This window comes from Ursus americanus, chromosome 24 (assembly GCF_024610735.1).
Source record: "Ursus americanus isolate L20-20 chromosome 24, mUrsAme1.1.p, whole genome shotgun sequence".
In the NCBI taxonomy this organism is placed as follows: Eukaryota; Metazoa; Chordata; class Mammalia; order Carnivora; family Ursidae; genus Ursus; species Ursus americanus.
In genome coordinates this window covers 41,087,783-41,105,260 of record NC_142150.1, presented here as the reverse complement: position 1 = coordinate 41,105,260, position 17,478 = coordinate 41,087,783, and the positions used below count along the sequence as shown (strand labels likewise).

General features: G+C 53.5%; 1 protein-coding gene and 1 long non-coding RNA gene across 3 annotated transcripts; one reads left to right on the top strand and one right to left on the bottom strand.

Moving 5' to 3' along the window:
- Positions 1-1,069: 1,069 nt before the first annotated feature.
- On the bottom strand, positions 1,070-9,564 carry TSGA10IP (testis specific 10 interacting protein). The gene is given in 9 exon segments (XM_087855042.1): positions 1,070-1,160; positions 1,162-1,218; positions 1,850-1,974; positions 2,184-2,283; positions 4,829-4,999; positions 7,405-7,552; positions 7,713-8,434; positions 8,538-8,671; positions 9,427-9,564. Coding segments are annotated over 9 exon segments (1,677 nt in total). The 5' UTR covers positions 9,556-9,564.
- Positions 2,270-14,470, top strand: LOC148107897 (uncharacterized). 2 transcript variants are annotated; one of them, XR_015721465.1, is made up of 4 exons: positions 2,270-3,278; positions 3,392-3,635; positions 4,370-4,469; positions 13,930-14,470. It is a non-coding gene; the product is annotated as an uncharacterized LOC148107897 (long non-coding RNA). The 2 variants fall into 2 exon arrangements; XR_015721466.1 differs by lacking the exon at positions 13,930-14,470 and adding an exon at positions 4,579-6,730.
- Positions 14,471-17,478: the final 3,008 nt, after the last annotated feature.

Here is a 17,478-nt window from a genome sequence, read left to right as displayed (position 1 = left end):
CGTGGCTCTATGGGGTGTGGGACGACGCATTATGTTCTGAGACACCACCACCACCACCACCACCCCCCCACCCCCCACCCCCCCGCTCTACAGGCCAACCTCCGAGCCCCTACAACCAGTATTATCAGCAAATGCTGCTTTCCCTCCTTCCTTGGATTTTCTTTTTTTAAGGTCTATTTATTTGAGAGCGAGCACAAGCGGCTGGGGCAGGGAGAGGGAGAGAAGCCCGGAGGTGGACACTGAGATCACGAACTGAGCTGAAACCAAGAGTGGGAGCCTTAACTGCGGCACCCAGGCAACCCCCCCCCATTAGGTTTTTTTTTTTTTAAAGATTTTGTTTATTTATTCGACAGAGATAGAGACAGCCAGCGAGAGAGGGAACACAAGCAGGGGGAGTTGGAGAGGAAGAAGCAGGCTCATAGCGGAGGAGCCTGATGTGGGACTTGATCCCATAACGCCGGGATCACGCCCTGAGCCGAAGGCAGACGCCTAACCGCTGTGCCACCCAGGCGCCCCACGCATTAGGTTTTTTAAATCTAATTTTTAAACTCTGAACTCCCTGAAACTGAGTAGAAAATTCGGCACATCTGTGTATGTGAGCTACCTCTCCCCTTGGGGGCTCTAACTTGAAGTTACATAAAAGTTAAAATCCCAATTCACATAATCCCTCCTCAGGACCCCACCCCACAGTTGCTCTGTCTGGATGCCCCTGTGCAACCCACCTGTTACAGTGTGAGGTATGCACCCCTTTAAAGATCCAAACTCTACCCCCCCCCCCAAGAGGCCGTTAGGTCCTGTGTTCGCTCTTGAATTCCTAGGACCCAGCATATATGTTGGAAATGGGGGTGCAGTTGAGGCTGTTGCTCTGTGAGATGACCCTGGTGAGCAGCTCCACACCCCGCTTCCGGGTGATGGGACAAGCTAAGCCTGCTCCCACCTGGTGCCTCCTGCTCCCAGCCTGCAGCCTCTTCCCAGCAGCACCAGAAAGTACACTCTGTATTTTCCATAAAGCATTTAATTGTTTTCTTAGGGGCTGGACTCTTGGTTTGGGCTTGGAGCGGAGTGCCTGTCAGGCTGGCTTCCAGTGCGTTCTGTCTTTGGGGGACTCTCAGAAGAGTGCTCCATTCTCACCCCCATTGACCTGTGGCTCCTTAAAGACCAAGACAGATAGAGACCATGGGCTCTAGCTCCCCACCCCCATGCCCAAAGAGACCTGGGCTTCAGGAGAGGAAAGGCCATGATTGACAATGTGGGTTCAAATCTGGCTCCTATGCTGTGTGGACCCTGAGCGAGTGATTCCCCCCCTCAAGCCTCAGTTTCCTTATGAATGAGCCTCATAATCCCTGCTGTGTACCAGGTTCTAAAGTGTAAGGGACAGTATCCAGGGGGTGATTAGTGTGGCAGCACCCCATAACGGGCTTGGTGTGTGGCCAGCTGGCCACAGATCCCTAGACTACATCTGCGGCTTACTTGCTCCTGTGTCTTCGGGCAGGACCCTGCCCCTTGGGTCCTTAGTTTCTTTATTGGGATCTGGAGAACGTAACCGAGGTCCTGCCTTCCTGGGGTGACATGAAGGACAGGGCCTGGGGAGGGACTTATTGACTGCTAGAGATAGGCAGAGCCCTTCAGGCTGGGGGGGTGGACCAGGGCAGGACTGAAGCTTCGATTCAGGGCAGGTCAATGTGGTTGCTCACGAGTTTTCTCAGCTCTTCCCTGGATATCCAGCCCAGGCTGGAGGTGGGCAGGGAGACAGCTGGGGGAGACCCTATAGGGCCCAGAGTCCTGGCAACGGCACCCTTTCTCCCTGTAGCTGGGCAGAGCGATTCTTTGGCTAGCTAGATGGCCTCACCTGGGTTTCCTGGAGGAACCCTCTGCGTCCCTCTTTCCTGCCTCAGCCAGCAGCTGCTCCTCATCCAGTCCCAGTGCTGACAGCACCTGGGAGAAGCGCCGGGTCACTGTGAGCCGGGCATTGACCTGAGGAAAGAGAAGGTTCCCGCTCTGCACCCAGGCTGCTGAGGACAAATGGTGCTGGGATTACTGAGAGGGTCCCAGGGTTTCCAGATGGGCAGTGGCCCGGGGCCCCATCTGAGGGGGCCCACCCTTGCCTTACATCCTACCCACTCATCCGATGAGAAGCGCTGTTCCCAGGGAGGGGGTATGCTTGTCCAGGTGCTAGCCCTCACCTGCATGGCCTGCTGGAACAGGTAGGGCCGGGCCTGCACCCTGTGCTGGATGCCCTGCAGCTCCGCCTGATACTGAGCAAAGCGCTGCCGCTCCTGGCGCCTGCAGGGAGATGGGCCTCTGGGCAGCTAACCACGAACGCAACCCATCCGCACTCTTGAGGACTTGACATCCTCCCCACCCTTACCTTGCAAAGCCATTTCATTCCCATCCTCGCCCTGGATTCCTGCTGAGGTCAGTGGGGTGGAAATTATTTGCTCCATTTTACCCGTGATGAGCCTGAGGCCCGGGAGGGTTGAGGGACTTGGTCAAGGTCGCACAGCTGGGAAGGGAGAGACTAAGCCCTGAGCCCTAGTCCGCAGGCCGTGCAGCCAGGGCTCATCTAGCCTCCCAGCCACCCCCCAAGGGAGAGGAGCCAGCACTGGCTTCGAGCAACTGGGCATCTGCTTGCACAGCCTCTCCCTTCCCACAGCGTCGACACCCTGCACCCTCTCACACTGCGCCTGTGAGGGAGAAGCGGGGGCTCTTGGCCGTGGCTTTGGGCAAGGCCCCGCTCTGGGCTCAGTTTTCTCTGCACTATGGCAGGAATTGGACAAGTTTGTCACCATTCTCTATGGTTCTTATAAGCACACAACTTAGAAAATGGGATGAAGGAACAAAAGAATTATGTTGCAAATGAAAGAACAAGATCAGGGTTCCATGGGGGAAGCACACATCCATTTATAAAAACCCAGTTTGTGTGCTTGTCTGAAATATGTGTGCTCGTCAAGCTGAGTATCCGGGCAGCAAGAGAAGCCCTCTGGCCACACTACACACGGGACCAGGAATCCTGTGAAGCACGAAGAGAGGTCTTGGGGTGTGGTGGCAGCCCCCATACACAGAACGGCAGGGGAGAAGCAGACAAGACTCCAAGACTTATGTTGGGACCTCTAGCAAACGTGCAGGGGCCCCACGGAAAAACACTGCCTTGCCGGACCAGGACCCTTGGCTATGTGCCAGGGAAGGAACCTTCCTCCATTCTCAAAGAAGAGATGAACTTGAAAACCTGTGGCCAGGAGCAGAAGTTATTGCAAAATGGAGTCTTCAGCATTCAAGAGGTAATTTCAGCAGTTACAAAAGGCGGGGGTGGGGAGTGAGCTGGCATCAGTCTCTGTCTCGCCTATGATGTCATGCATATTTTTCCTTCTTGATTCTTGATGCTGTTTGTTAGAATTGAGAGGAAGTCTGTGTCTTGGAGCCCCAAGCAGAAAGGAAGCTTGTGACTGGATGTCAGCCCTGTCCAACATCTGGAAGGAAAAGAAGGCACATAGCCTCCCTACCACAGCCGACCTCTCTTGAGCCCGCCCCTCCTGTGCCGGGCAGAGCCATTGCAGCTCAGAGACAGCAAAAGTCACAGGATGTAAGGGCTGAGAGACCCCTGGGGAAAACATCTGCTCTCAAGTAGAAAATAAAAGGTATGTGTGAAACGCTCCTCTCACTGACCTCTGTCCCTTGGAGCTCTGAACCTTGGGCTTCCTGCCTTATTGAGAAAATAAATACACAAACAATGAACTTGAGGTCTGGCAAGGAGAAGGCATCTCCCTGATCCCCGGCCAAGGATTCGTTTAAAATACCCTTGACTTCTTAGAGCCCTGGTTTTCTCATCTTCAAAATTGGGGATGATAAGACTGAGCTTCAAAGAGTAGGTGATCAGAGCCCTATTGAGTCCTTGGTGGCCCCACTGCAGGGCAGAGACCCTCTGGTCCCTTCGCAGTGCTCCACTCAACCTTGCCCTAGTCCTTCTCCCAGGGTGAAAGGAGATGAGGTGTGGAAAGGGCTGCCCTGCTGCCGGCTGCACCCAGAAGCTGCTCAATGTCCGTGACTCTGGTGATCTCGTTTATGTGTGTTATCTGTTTCACTAGGTAGGGCTTTGGGGGGAGGACCCTGGCGCACTTTATCTACAGATTGCATATCCGAGCCCTCGGAGACGGGGTAGCAGGGTGGCTGGGTGGCTGCCCAAGTCGGAATCATAGTTTTACAGCTCACTTGTGACCTTTGGCAAATTATTTGAGCTCTCTGAGCTCCGTTTCCTCCTCTGTCAAATTATGGGACTGATGATAATACCCACTTTGTGGGCCTGTTATGAGTCTTAAAAAGATTTGCTTTTAAATACACATTTGCCTATTTCTTTTTAATGGTCAACGTATAGGAAGAGAGTAAAACAGATGACTCTTCACCTGATGGCGAGCAGCGGTCGTCGCCAGGAGCGAGATCATAGGCACCGTGTCTGCGCTCCGTGAACGATTTTGGTAATGTCTGCATTTTGATAATAAGCCTGAATGGCTTGTGAAATCAGAAAAACAGGATTTGAACGTGTGGTAATGCATGTAGACCGTTTTAACCATGTGCTTCTGACAGCTGCAGGATGGCTGTTGTTGACCGGGTGACCTTGGCTCTACCCCTTCGCCTCGTGTGCCTCAGTGTCTTCATCTGTAAAGTGTGGCCAGGTGACCTGGCCCGCCCGCCAGGGCTGGAGGACGGTTGTGGAGACTCGGCCCTGAGGGAAGGGGAGGCCTAGGTCTCCTTTGTCCTTCCTCTGGCATCTGACATCTCGCACTGCCTTCCCTGCCCTCTCCCCACCGGGCCCTCCCCAGCCCAGGCTTCCTACCTCAGCTCCTCCAGCTTGCGCTGGACGGCCCCCGGCCCCTGGGTCCCTCTGGGTGCATAGGCCGCCAGGCATCGAGCCACCTGCCGCTGGACCCGCTGCTCCCGGGCCCTGCGCAGCTCGGCCTGCTGCCTCTCCTCCTGCTGCTGCCGCTCCCAGGCCTGCAGCAGGCTTCTTGGGTAGGGAGAGGGGAAGAAGAGGATGGGAGAATTCTGGGGGGGAGCAGCAGTCTCATGGAGGCCAGGGGCAGGGAGAGGAGTATGGGGGCCTGAGGGAGGGATCACAGGCCTGGGGGATGGGGTTTGTCATGGAAGTCTGACATGACGAGGGCTGCATGTGGGACTCGGCCCTCAGGTCCACCTCACGGACTTTCCCTACTCTTCTGGAAGCCTCCTCCCACTCCAGCCAGCTGGGTGCCCCAACTCTGAATATCCTCAGCCCTGTGAGGCTTGGTGCCCCTGTGCCCTCACCCGTTTTGCTAACTTGCCCTGGCAAAGCAGCTCTTCTGAGGGCAGGGCCAGATCTTGTTCTCTCTGACCCCCATGTCTGGTAGGAACTAGGTTCATGCCTTTTGGTTTGAAGGACAGATAGATGAATGGATGTGAAACAGAAACAAAGTAGTGATGGGATCAATGGATGGATGAAGGGCTGGACAAATGGTGTGAATGGTTGAATAGACAACACCTAGCTCCACCTGGAACATTCTTCCCTTAGCTCTGATGGCCAGTTCCTTGCCGATGAGGTCTTTGCTCAGATGCCAGAGAGAGACTCCCTGGCCACCCCTTTCTACCTCCCAGGTATTTTCCATTTCTGGCTATACATTTTGTTCATTTCTTTATTAATTTTCTTTCATCCCACATAGAGTGTAAGCCTCATGAGAGCAGGGTCCTTACCCCTCTCTTCACCACCAGTGTATCCCCAGCCCCTAGAACAGTGCTTCACATAAATGGAAACTCAGTGTTGGTGAATTCATGCATAATCCAATCATGGTTGAACAAATTAAAGGGACGATGCACTCATTCACTCAACACACATTTCTTGAGCACCAACTAGGTGCCCCGTTCAGTGTAGGGCACCAGGGAGGCCATGACCAATAAGATCGGCACCTGTCCTCAGGGAGCTCTAAGCCTATACACAGGGAGAGACAGGCAGCCCGGCACTCCAAGGCCACGTGGCAAGAGCTGTGGCAGAGGGAAGCCCAGGGGAGAGCTTCCTGGAGGGCGCCTGACTTGGAAGTCAAAAGATGCATCGAGTTAGCTGGGTGAATAAGGGAGGGGGCAGTCCTGGAAGAGGAGGGAGGGAGAGCATGGGGCATTCTAGCCCTTCTGGCTGGCTAGTGTGGGAGACAGGGGCCTCCTTCCCGAGAAATCTGAGCTTTGTTCCAAGTGCGCTGGGCATCATGGGAAGCAAGCAGGGGATGACTGAGTAAGAGTTGAGGTGCGCCACCAGAATGCTGAAATGGATTCTCACCTGCCACTTCTAACCAGTCACCAAGACCTGCTGAGCCAGCCCCCAAATATCTCTTAAATGGATCCCCCTCTCCATTCATGTAGCCATCTGGTTCAGGCCCTTATCATCCCTCGCCTAGACAATGCAACAGGGCCCCTTCCCAGGCTTCCCCCTCTGCTCCCATTGTCTTTTGTTCAAGCCCCAAGTATAGCAGCTGTTTAACTCTACTGCCCTCATTGCTGTCTAGCCCACCTGTCTCTTTTTCCAGCAGACCTTGACTTTCTTAGGGCTGGGGCCAAGTCTTTTTATTTTTACATCCTAAGCACCCATGAGTAGATACGCAACATATGTTGTGTTAATCATTAGTTAATAGATTAATGGATGGATAGAAGACAGGAAATGAATGAAAAGTGGTTTGTGTCAAGACACCTGGGCAAGCAGACAGAGATGGATGGATGGGTGGGTAGATGGATGGGTGGATGGACGGATGGGTTGATGGATAGATGGGTGGGTGGATGGATGGGTAGGTAAATGGATGGATGGGTGGGTGGATGGATGGGTAGGTAAATGGATGGATGGGTGGGTGGATGGATGGGTAGGTAAATGGATGGATGGGTGGGTGGGTGGATGGATGGGTGAGTGGGTGGATAGATGGGTAAATGGGTGGGAGGTGGATTGATGGATGGGTGGATGGGTGGATGGATGGATGGATGGGTGGATGGATGGGTAGGTAAATGGATGGATGGGTGGGTGGGTGGATGGGTAGGTAAATGGATGGATGGGTGGGTGGATGGATGGATAGGTAAATGGATGGATGGGTGGGTGGGTGGATGGGTAGGTAAATGGATGGATGGGTGGGTGGGTGGATGGGTAGGTAAATGGATGGATGGGTGGGTGGGTGGATGGATGGGTGAGTGGGTGGATAGATGGGTAAATGGGTGGGAGGGTGGATTGATGGATGGGTGGATGGGTGGATGGATGGATCCAAAGAAGATTGGATGACCAGAAGATTAGAGAATGGATAAATGAAGGAATGAATGAGAGGATGAATGATTCAGCATCTCTGGAGAACTGGCTCCTTCTCTACTCCCACCCCTTTCTTCCCATCCTCCTTTCTCTTCCCACCTTACCTCGTGGCCTCCTGTCGTTTGTGGAAGGTACGGTTAGGAAAGTTGGCAAACAGAAAATTCTCTTCATCTCCCAAGGCATAGGACTTCCCACTCCGATTGGAGGCCTGGACAGCAGCCCGCAAAGCCTTCCAGGGTTGCTTTTCAGGGCCTGTCCACAGTGGGACAAGTCAGAGAGTAGCCTCCCTCCCAGCCCATTGGGCAATCCCGCCCAACACCTGGAGCACAGCACAACCCTGTCTTCCCAACTCAACCTGTCCTTCCAACGGCGTAGTTCCCAGGGGACCCAGGCATTGCTAGCCCACGCTCACCACAGTCCAAGTCTTGCTGTAACTGCCACTGCAGCTTCTCCAGGTCCCACGGCCCCTCCAGCTCCTTGGCCCTTGACTTCCTCCTCTGCGATCTTCTGAGGTTGGAGCTGGAGCTGTTCCCCTTGCACCGCAGGTCACCCTCATCGGAGGCCTCCTTGCCAACATTCCGCCCCTTTCTTTGAGAGCCAGCCCTCCTTCTATGGGGGGCCCTGTGCTCCCCCTCCTCGGCCTCCTCTGTCACCTCTGTAAACCGCTCCTCTTCGAAGATCGACCCCCTCCTGAGGAGGTGGGGCAGTTCCCCAGGGCTCATGCCCCTCCCCGCCTCCTCAGCACCCAGGGCTTCCAGCTCAGTGCCTTCCTCAGACTCGGATCCTGATCCTGACCTCTTCCCAGGTGGCTGGAGGTCACACTCACCGAGTGCCTCCAGTTCTGGGCTCTCCCCTTTGCCAGGAGAGATGGGAATGCAGCCCCAGGCCCTGAGCTGCTGGCTCCTCTCCAGGTTTGGCACCTCTGACTTCCCGCAGAAGCCATGGGCCTCTGGGAGGGTGGCTGTGGACTCGCACCTGGCCTTGTACTTGAGGACTGCTCGGGGCAGGGGCAGGGCTTGGTAGCCGGGGGCCGAGAGGGATCTGGGCTGATGCAGAGCCCGGCCATCAGTGGTGAAGCTCTCCCAGGCCCACTGGAAGGGGAAGGAGAGTTTCCGAGAAGAAGAGGGGATGAGACTGAGGAAGGAGAGAACAGGGAGCAGGGGTCAAGGTCAGGGTGCCAGCCCCCAGTGGGGCCTGACACCCAGCCTTCCACCCAGCCTGTCGCACAACTGCTTACTCTTCAGCCTCGGCAGAGCCGTGCCCTTTTTTGTTCTGGGCCTGGGGCCTCCGGTCCTTCTTTGCCGTCTGCCCTGTGCTCCGAGACCTCGGCTGCTGGCCCAGAATCCCACCTTCGCCACTCCCAGTCCTTCCCTAAGTGAAGACAGGAGAGGAGGCCCAGCTCTGAGCAGCCTCCTGGACCACCTCACACCTCCCCCAGGGGACCCTCCTCTTCTGTGCACCCTGGCTGGCCCACTGGGGTCTTGTTACCACTAAAACCACTTAAAATCACGACCTCAATTTTTAATAATCAAAGATGCCGCTTACTGAGTACCTGCTGGGTACTCGGGATTTTCGCACATCAACTCATTTAACCTTCGCAAGGACCCTATGTTCCACTGTCATCCCTATGAGATCTGGTCTCATCCCAGATGAGAACACTGAGGCTCAGAGAGATAACATCGCTTGACTAATGTCACCCTGACAGTAAGTGGAGCCAGGGTCTGAACACGTTGGGTCTGTCCCCAGAGCCTGGATTTGTCACCATGGTACAATGCTGCCTCTGGGTCCCGGACAGCTCTTCTGAATGCCCCATGGGGCCCGGGACTTGCTGAGTCAAGGTGGAGGAAACTCCTTATCTTTCCCGAAACCCTCCTCCTCCTGCAGTGTTCCCCACATCGCTCCACTGGAAGCTTGGGAGTCATCCCTGGGTATCTTCCTCGTCTTCACCCCGAACCCTTGAAGCCTCCCTATGGTCCCTGCCTGCCTTGGGCCTTTCTGTCTCTCACCTGGGCCCCAGCTCCGGTCTTGGGGCTCCTCCAGCGCCTCCCTCAGCCCTGGCCTCCACTGCCCCCAGACAGACAGCCTGCCTCCAGGCAGTTGGAAGTCCCCCACAGGGCCTCCCTCACCTGCTCGGCCTGGGGGATGTCTGACAGAAACTTGAGCAGCCCGATGGTGGTCCCTGGAGCCTGGAGCCGCGTGTCCCGCCCTGGTCTCCCTGAAGTAGTCCTGCTCAGCTGTTGGTGGGTGTTTCGCATATTGGTGTCCTGCCCCGTCCCCCACCCCCATCTGCCAGCCTTGGAACTGCCCTCCCCACCATCTCTATGGCAACCAGTCCTCAGCCAGTCTCAAGAGCTCTGGCAAAAAGCAGGCCAGAGATGGTCAGCCAGGGTATGTGGGGCCGACTTCCTTCCAGGGGGAAAAGGTTCGGCAGGAGGCTGAGGAATGGTCCAGGGCTGGGAGTCCCAAGGCCCAGGGCCAAGCCCTGCCTCTGCGGCACTCTTCGTTGACCTGGTGAAAGTCCCCTGTCCTCACTCGGCCTGTGTTTCCCCACCTATCTGTGCAAGGGACCTCAAGACTGGACCATCTGGAAGGGTCCTCACACCTTATGAAGATGGCTGGGTGGTGCATGAGGTGGGCCCTCTCCCTCCACCTGCCGCCTGGGCTGCCCCCACCCCAGCCCTGATGGAGGCCTTGCAGAAGCCAAGCTGAACTCTCGCTCGGCCTTCCGGGTCCTGACAGGTCAAGAGAGGCCAGGAAGTTGAACACCACGTCCAGGAGGGAAGCAGCAGGCAACCAGGGCCCAGAGGAGGCTCTGGAGGGAGTCAGAACATTTAAATTTTACCCCAAATTAATAAGCATCACCAAAATGCCTTGACAAGGTAAATCCCCATGAGATGCCTGGGGCTGACCAGTGTGACCAGCAGCACCGGGATAGAGATCAAGCTGCAGGGCTGGAGGCCTGGCTTGGCTGCTCACCAGCCCCGTGACCTTGGGCAAGCCACCTCTCCCCTCTGCAAAACTGGAAATCGAGGGCCCATCCCATAGGTTTGTGGCAAGGATTAAATGAAATCATAAAGGCGGTGCCCTGGGTAAATGTTTGTTATTATTACTGCTAACAATAACGGACCGTTACTGGGAGGTAGCAGCCCGAAGTGGTTAAGAGAACAGAGGAGGCACTGGGGTTCAAATCCCAGCTCCACGCATGCCTCCGTGTCCTCTCGAGCAGCATGGGGCTGGTTATAATGGCACCTACCTCCTGGGGTCACAGTGATAGATACAGTGCTAGAACATTCCCACGGCGCATCCTAACTGCTATGGAAGAGCTGCTGCTCCTTAGCCAACGGTGCGGCCCCAGTGAGACCAGTAGAGCAAGCAGATCCCAGCAGATGGCCTACAGGTGTGCGTTTCCCAGAGCTTTGTTTCTGTGGACTCTCCTCTGCTCTCAGACCCCAGCCCAGTTGACTTCCCGGACGGACTCTGGGCCACTTCCTTCCTAGGCAGAGACCTGGGTCTCTCAGGTCAGTATTTTCACGAGGTGCACGCAGACCTCTTCTCTTCTCTAGCCACTCTCACTTCTCAAGGGAGCTCATCCAGTCTGACACAAGCCATCCTTCGCCTTCCACCCGCCCCCAGTTTATACATGGCAGCCCTGACTTCTACGAAGTCCAGACTCCTACCCGCCAACCGTCTGATATGTCACTTGGCTGGTGAGAGCATCTCGGCTTGGCGCGTTGAAAGTAAGACGCTCCCCGTCTCAGTCAAGGTCACTCCAGCCAAAACCCCAGCGGGATCCTGGATTCCTCTCTCTCATGCTCCACACCCCATGCACTAGCAAACCCTGCTGGTGCCCCTTCAGAATTCATGCAGAATCCAGCCACTTCTCCCCACCTCCACCAGGAACACGCTCCCCCAAGGCCCCCCGGCTCTCATCTGGTTCACTGCAAAGGCCCCTTCACCTGGCTTCTGCTCTTGCCCAATTCTGTTCTGTACTCAGCTGCCGGAATGATGCTGTTAAGACCAGAGCGTCATGCCTTTGTTCAAAGCTCTCAAATGGATCCCGTTTCGCATAAAGACCTCCTAGGCCTCAAATGGCCTCCTAGGTCCTGCTTGATCTGTCCGCCCCTCACCTCTCTGCAGGTGCCATCCCTGCCCCCATCACTCACTCTGATCCAACCGCACTGTTCCTTCGGCATACCGGTCAGTCCCACCTCAGGGCCTTTGCACTTGCTGCTGCTGCTTCCTGAAATCCTCTCTCTCCAGAATCGCTGTGGCTCACTTTCCCACTTCCTTCAGTTTTCTGCTATAATGTCCCTTGCCAAAGACTGCCTAAGCGGCACGGTGCCCTTACTCTACTTCACTAACCACAGTTCATTTATGTTCACTTATTGCTCGCCCAAGGATGTGGTTCCAGCCATCGGCCCCTCTCTCCTTGGCCACTTTCCACTCTCTTCAGAATCGCTTCTATCAGCGCAAAGGTGCTGTCACTTCTCTCTTGACCGCACTTCTCCTTCCCCAGCACTGCCCCATTTCTCTGTTCCCCTTTGCAGCAAAACCTCCTGACAGAGTTGACCGGACTTGCCAACACCAATCTCCCCTTCCTGTTCTCTCTTGGACCCGCTCCCCTCAGGCTGTCACCCCCACTGCCCACTGAACCCGCTCCTGCCTTGTTCCCCAGCCACCTGTTGCTAACCCCAGGTACCCTAATCCTCCTCCTCTCTGGCCGCTCCTTCCCCCCTCCTTCGCTCACTCCTCCCCCCCTCCCAGGAGCAGGCTCAGCCTGCGATCCTCTGTGTCCACATTCACGATCCCGGTGGTCTCATCCAAACTCATCTTTGAAATACTGTTTATCTGCGAGTGAGTCTCAAAGTTCTCGGTACTCCTCGTGCCTCTCTCAGACTCGGAACCCCATCCCTCTCTCCCAGACGTCAAATTTCTTCTCCACTCCTCCGCCCGGATGTCTGATAGGCATCCCAAGGGTACCAGGTCGCAAACCGAGCCCTCTGTCTTCCCCACGGCCCTCCCCAGCTTAGCCAAGTGGTTACCTATCCTCCTAGTTTCTCAAGCCAAACCCTGGCTGCTTCTTTCTCTTCTCTATCCTGTCTGGCAGTTAATCCTCCTGTCAAAGTGTATTTAGAACTGGAGCACGTCCCCCAACTGAGCTCACACCACTCTCAGCGTTTATCTAAATTTACCATTAGAACCATTTTTAAGTGTACCATTCAGTGGCATTATTATATTTACAAAATGTTACCTAAGCCCCACCACTCTCCGTCTCTGGAACATTTTTTTATCATCCTAAACTGAAACTCTCTACCCATTAAATAATAACTCCCCACCTCCCCAGTCCCCGGCAGCCATCATTCTATCTTCTGTCTGTCTTTGACTATTCTAGGGACCTCGTCGGTAGTGGAATCCCATGTAAGTGGACTCATGTAACATTTGTTCTTTTCCAACTGGCTTCTTCCACTTAGTGTAAAATCCTCAAGATTCACCCACGTGGTGGCATGTGTCAGAATTTCCTTTTTAAGGCCGAGTAATATTCCACGAGTGTATTTACCACATTGGGTTTATCCGTCCATCCGCTGATGGGCATTTGGGTGGTTTCCAGCTTTCAGCTACTGTGAGCAGTGCTGCCGGGAACCAGGACGCACAGAACTCCGCCCAGGAGCTCCTTCCCGTTCCCCCGGCTGGGGGCTCAGGAGGGAAGGTGCTGGGTTATACGGTGATTCTACGTTGAACTTTCCCACAGTTGATCCCCCCATTTCACATTCCCACCAGCAGTGCCCAAGGGTAGCCATTCTTCTATATCCTTGCCAACACTTGCTGTGTTCTGGGGGGGGGGGGTGTTGGTAGATTTTGTTTGTTCGTTTGTTGATAGCTGCCTCCTTGTGGATGTGACCTGCGGTGCTCTTGAAAACTCAGGCCCAAAGTCCTGAAATGGCCTATGGGGTCTACGGGCCTGGCCCCACTCCCCTGCCTCTCCTGCTTTGTCCTCCGCTGCTCTCCCCACCCACCCCCCCTTTGCTTCTCACTGTTGTCTGGCATACATCAGACATGGTCTCAGCTCTGCCCCAGCACTTTCCTCTCCCTGGATGCTCCCCGCACCCCCAGATATCTGTATGGCTCAGTCCTTTACCTTCTTCCAAGTTACGTAGTGCTCAAATGTCAACTTTTCAGAGACCCCACTCGGACCACCCTATTTAGAACCACAACCCGCCCCGCAAACACACACTCGACCCCTCTCACTCGGCTTTTTCCCGTTGCACTAGTCACTTTCTCACCTTCCCCTTCAGCTGTGGGCCGGCATTCCCCCCACCCCCAGATTCAGACTTTGACTTTTCAACCCTCAGCACCTCGGAATCTGACTGTATTTGGGAATAGGGCTCTTAAAGAGGCGATTAAGGTAAAATGAGGTCATATGGGTGGCCCTGATCAACATGACTGGTGCCTTTATAAGAGGAGATTAGGAGCGCCTGGGTGGCTCAGTCCGTTAAGCACCTGCCTTTGGCTCAGGTCATGATCCCAGAGTCCTGGGATCCAGTCCCTGCCCAGTAGGGCACCTGCTTCTCCCTCAGCCCCTCCTCCCACTCGTTCTCTCAATATCTCTCTCTCAATTTTTTTTTTTTAAGAGGAGGAGATCAGGACGCAGAAGCACACAGAGGGAAGCCCATGTGAGGACACCAGAGGACAATGACCACCTGCCAGCCAGGGCGAGAGGCCTTAGAAGAAACCAAACCTGCCAATATCTTGATCTTGGACTTCTGGCCTCCAGATTTGTGAGAAAATAAATTCCTACTGGTTAAACTTCTGTCATCTGCAGTGCTTTCGATACACCTTCAATGGAATCTGCTTCCTCGTTCCGCGTATTGTCCGTCTGTCCCAGCAGCTCTCGGCTCCCTGAGAGCAGGGTCTTCGTGTTTGTTCACAGCTGTGTCCTCGGCACCTGGCACAGGGCCTGCACATCCGGGACCCTCAATAACTAGTTTGTGAGCGACTGGATGAACGAAACACACTGCAGGCTGCTGGCCTCTCAGAAATCTCGTGGGAAAAATTTACAAATGTTGCAGGTCGTTGCCTCTCATGAATCTTCCTTTGGCTTCCAGGTTGGGACCTAATAGCTGCTTCGTAAGATGATATGAATGCAACATAATCTTTTAATAACTGACGGGCATGGACATCTTTTTTTAATTAAAAAAATTTTTAAATTTCATTTATTTATTTTTTGTAATCACTACACCCAGTGTGGGCCTCGCACTCACGACCCTGAGATCAAGAGTTGCCTGCTGTCCTGACTGAGCCAGCCAGGAGCCCCAAACATTTCCCTTATTTAATTTAATTAAATTAATTAATTTAGTTATTTTTTAAAGTGGGCTCTATGCCCATCGTGGAGCCCAAACTCACAACCCCGAGATCAAGAGTCACATGCTCCACTGAGCCAGCCAGGCGCCCCACCCCCACCCCAGCCAGCATCTTTTAAAATATATACACATATACATGGGAATAAAATAGATCTCCCCTAAGGTGGGGCTCAGAAAGGACGGAGGAGTGGAAGGGGTAGAAGGCATTCTGTGGACTGGCAGGACCCATGCTGAGGCTTTCTTTTTGGGGCAATTCATGGGTGCTCCGGAGACCCTCTGGGAACTTTCTTTTCTTCTTCTTCTTTTTTTTTTTAATGCAGCTGATTTTTTTTTAAGATTTTATTTATTTATTTGACACAGAGAGAGACAGCCAGCGAGAGAGGGAACACAAGCAGGGGGAGTGGGAGAGGAAGAAGCAGGCTCCCAGCAGAGGAGCCTGATGTGGGACTCGATCCCAGGACTCTGGGATCACGCCCTGAGCCTAAGGCAGATGCCTAACGACTTCGCCACCCAGGCGCCCCGCAGCTGATTTTTTTTTTAAAGATTTTATTTATTTATTCATGAGAGACAGAGGAGGGAGAAGCAGGCTCCCCGCAGAGCAGGGAGCCCGATGCGGGACTCGATCCCAGGCCCCCGGGATCATGACCTGAGCTAAAGGCAGATGCTTCACCGACTGAGCCACCCAGGCGTCCCTAGGAACTTTCAACCAAAGCTGCTCCCCCACCCTGATTTCAGCCACAACCCCTGGCACCGGGAGCTTCTCTGCTCTGCACAGAATGACTCTGTCCCTCTCACCCTCATCACCATTGGGCACTCCCTCCTGTCACGCTGACCCTGGCCTGGCTCCCTACCCCCCACGTCATCTGCCCCTTGAGATTGGAGGCTTGCTTCACTCTTGGATCACAGGCAGCCCCTCCCTGTGCAGCCCTGTCACCAGCATGGCAGCTGCTGCCCAGTGTGTCACCTTTCCACTTCCAGTTCCTTGGGCACAGTCGGACTACAACCCTCGGATCTTTCCACATCTCTGGGAACAAAGTTTTCTGAGCCCCTCTCAAAGCCTGAGGAGGGAGGAAGCCCAGGCCACCACCACGGGCTCCTCTTCCCTGCCCCTCTGTCCTCTTATACACCCCCAGGGCTGGGGTGGGTGCTGGGGTTGGTGGCACCCTCACTGTTCTCCTCCCGTCCTGCTGGCAAGAGGGTCTGGAGCCTGCTTAGGAATGCTTGGCTTTTAATGCAAAAACTGAGACCTGAGACAGTGGGTCATTTTAATACCTTCTGAGTGTGCATGTGTAATTTTTCAACAAAAATAAGATCATACTTTTTTGCTTAACAGTACGTTACGCTCACGTTCTGTGTCAGTACATGCAAAGCCACCTTGGTGTTCGCCATCGTCACCAGGCGTCACAGCTTGACCGAGGTAATGTACTAAACTCGTCTCCTCCTGTCGAACAGGCACGTGGCTCCCACTAGCTTCCCTGCCACAGACATTGCAGCAGGGACATCCTTGTAAATGCACCGTTGCACGTTGGGTATTTCTGCAAGGTAAGTTCCTATAAGCAAACTTGCTGGCTCTAAGCAATTTACATTTTGACCGTGCCTGATCACTCCCCGTGAAGGCACCATCAATGTAGATTTCCACCAGCCATGGTTACATTCCCACCAGCAAGGTGTATTATCATTTTTATCGTTAACTTGACGGATGAAAAAATGTGATCTCGATGTTATAACTTGCATTGCCTTTATTATCTGTGAGATCAGTGCATTTTCATGTCTTTATGAGCCATTTGTGCTTACTCTGAACCGCCGCTTGTGTCCTTCACACATTTCTCTTCTGCCAGTCCTCGGGAGCAGCCAAAATCACTGGAGGATGCAAGGCCACTTCGTGATTTTGATTTTGTTTTTGTTCTCCTTTATCTTCAATCCCCATTCTCATCCCACTTAAATATGAATGGATCCTTGGGAACTCTCTAGTATCATTTTTATGCATTGGTGGGTTTAGTTTATATAAATGGTATTATGCTATTGATCTCATTGTTGTTCCTTATTCTTTGAACACTATGTTTTTAAAAGTTACGTGTTGATTCTGACTCTTGCCTGATGTTCCACAATTTGCATCCATTCCACGTCACTAATGTGTTCTCTGGAAGATGGATGCCAGGGTTCCCCCTGCAGTCAACACTGCAGTCAACACCCTTGTGCATTTCTCTTCGAACACCTGCACACGAATTTCTGTGGCTTATTGACCAAGGATCGAAAGTGTGGAGTCTTGGAAGAACTATATGCCTCATTTCAGATTGTTCTCGAGAGACTGTACCCGCTTACAGGCCCATAGAAGTGACCAAAGATTTCCGTCTACCCACACCCTCACCAAACACTGGTATGATTCATTTTATGAATTTTCACTCACGTGGTGGTTATAAACTGGTATCTCATTGTAATTTTAATTAAATCACACTAATTACTTCCTTGACCACATCATCGTCAATTTCTTGCATTTTGAGCCAAAGCTTCTGTGGCTGCCTATTTACATTCATTGCCCATTTCTCTCTTGTGTTTCTTGTCTTTTCCTTATTGACCTTTATTCACTAGATTGCAACCACCTATCTGTCAATATTAGCTCTGAGGGTCTTCGTGGAATAGAAATCCTCAATTCTGATGTAGTTGGATCCGTAAATGTCTGAATAGAGGTGTGTATTTCAGATGTTTTAAGAAGTCCTTTCCCTACCCCTACGCGGGGCATTCTGCTGTATTTTGTCCAATTAGGGCATAGTTTGACGTCTGCGTTCAGAGCGGAATGCTCTATATTTTCCTTTTCTGGTC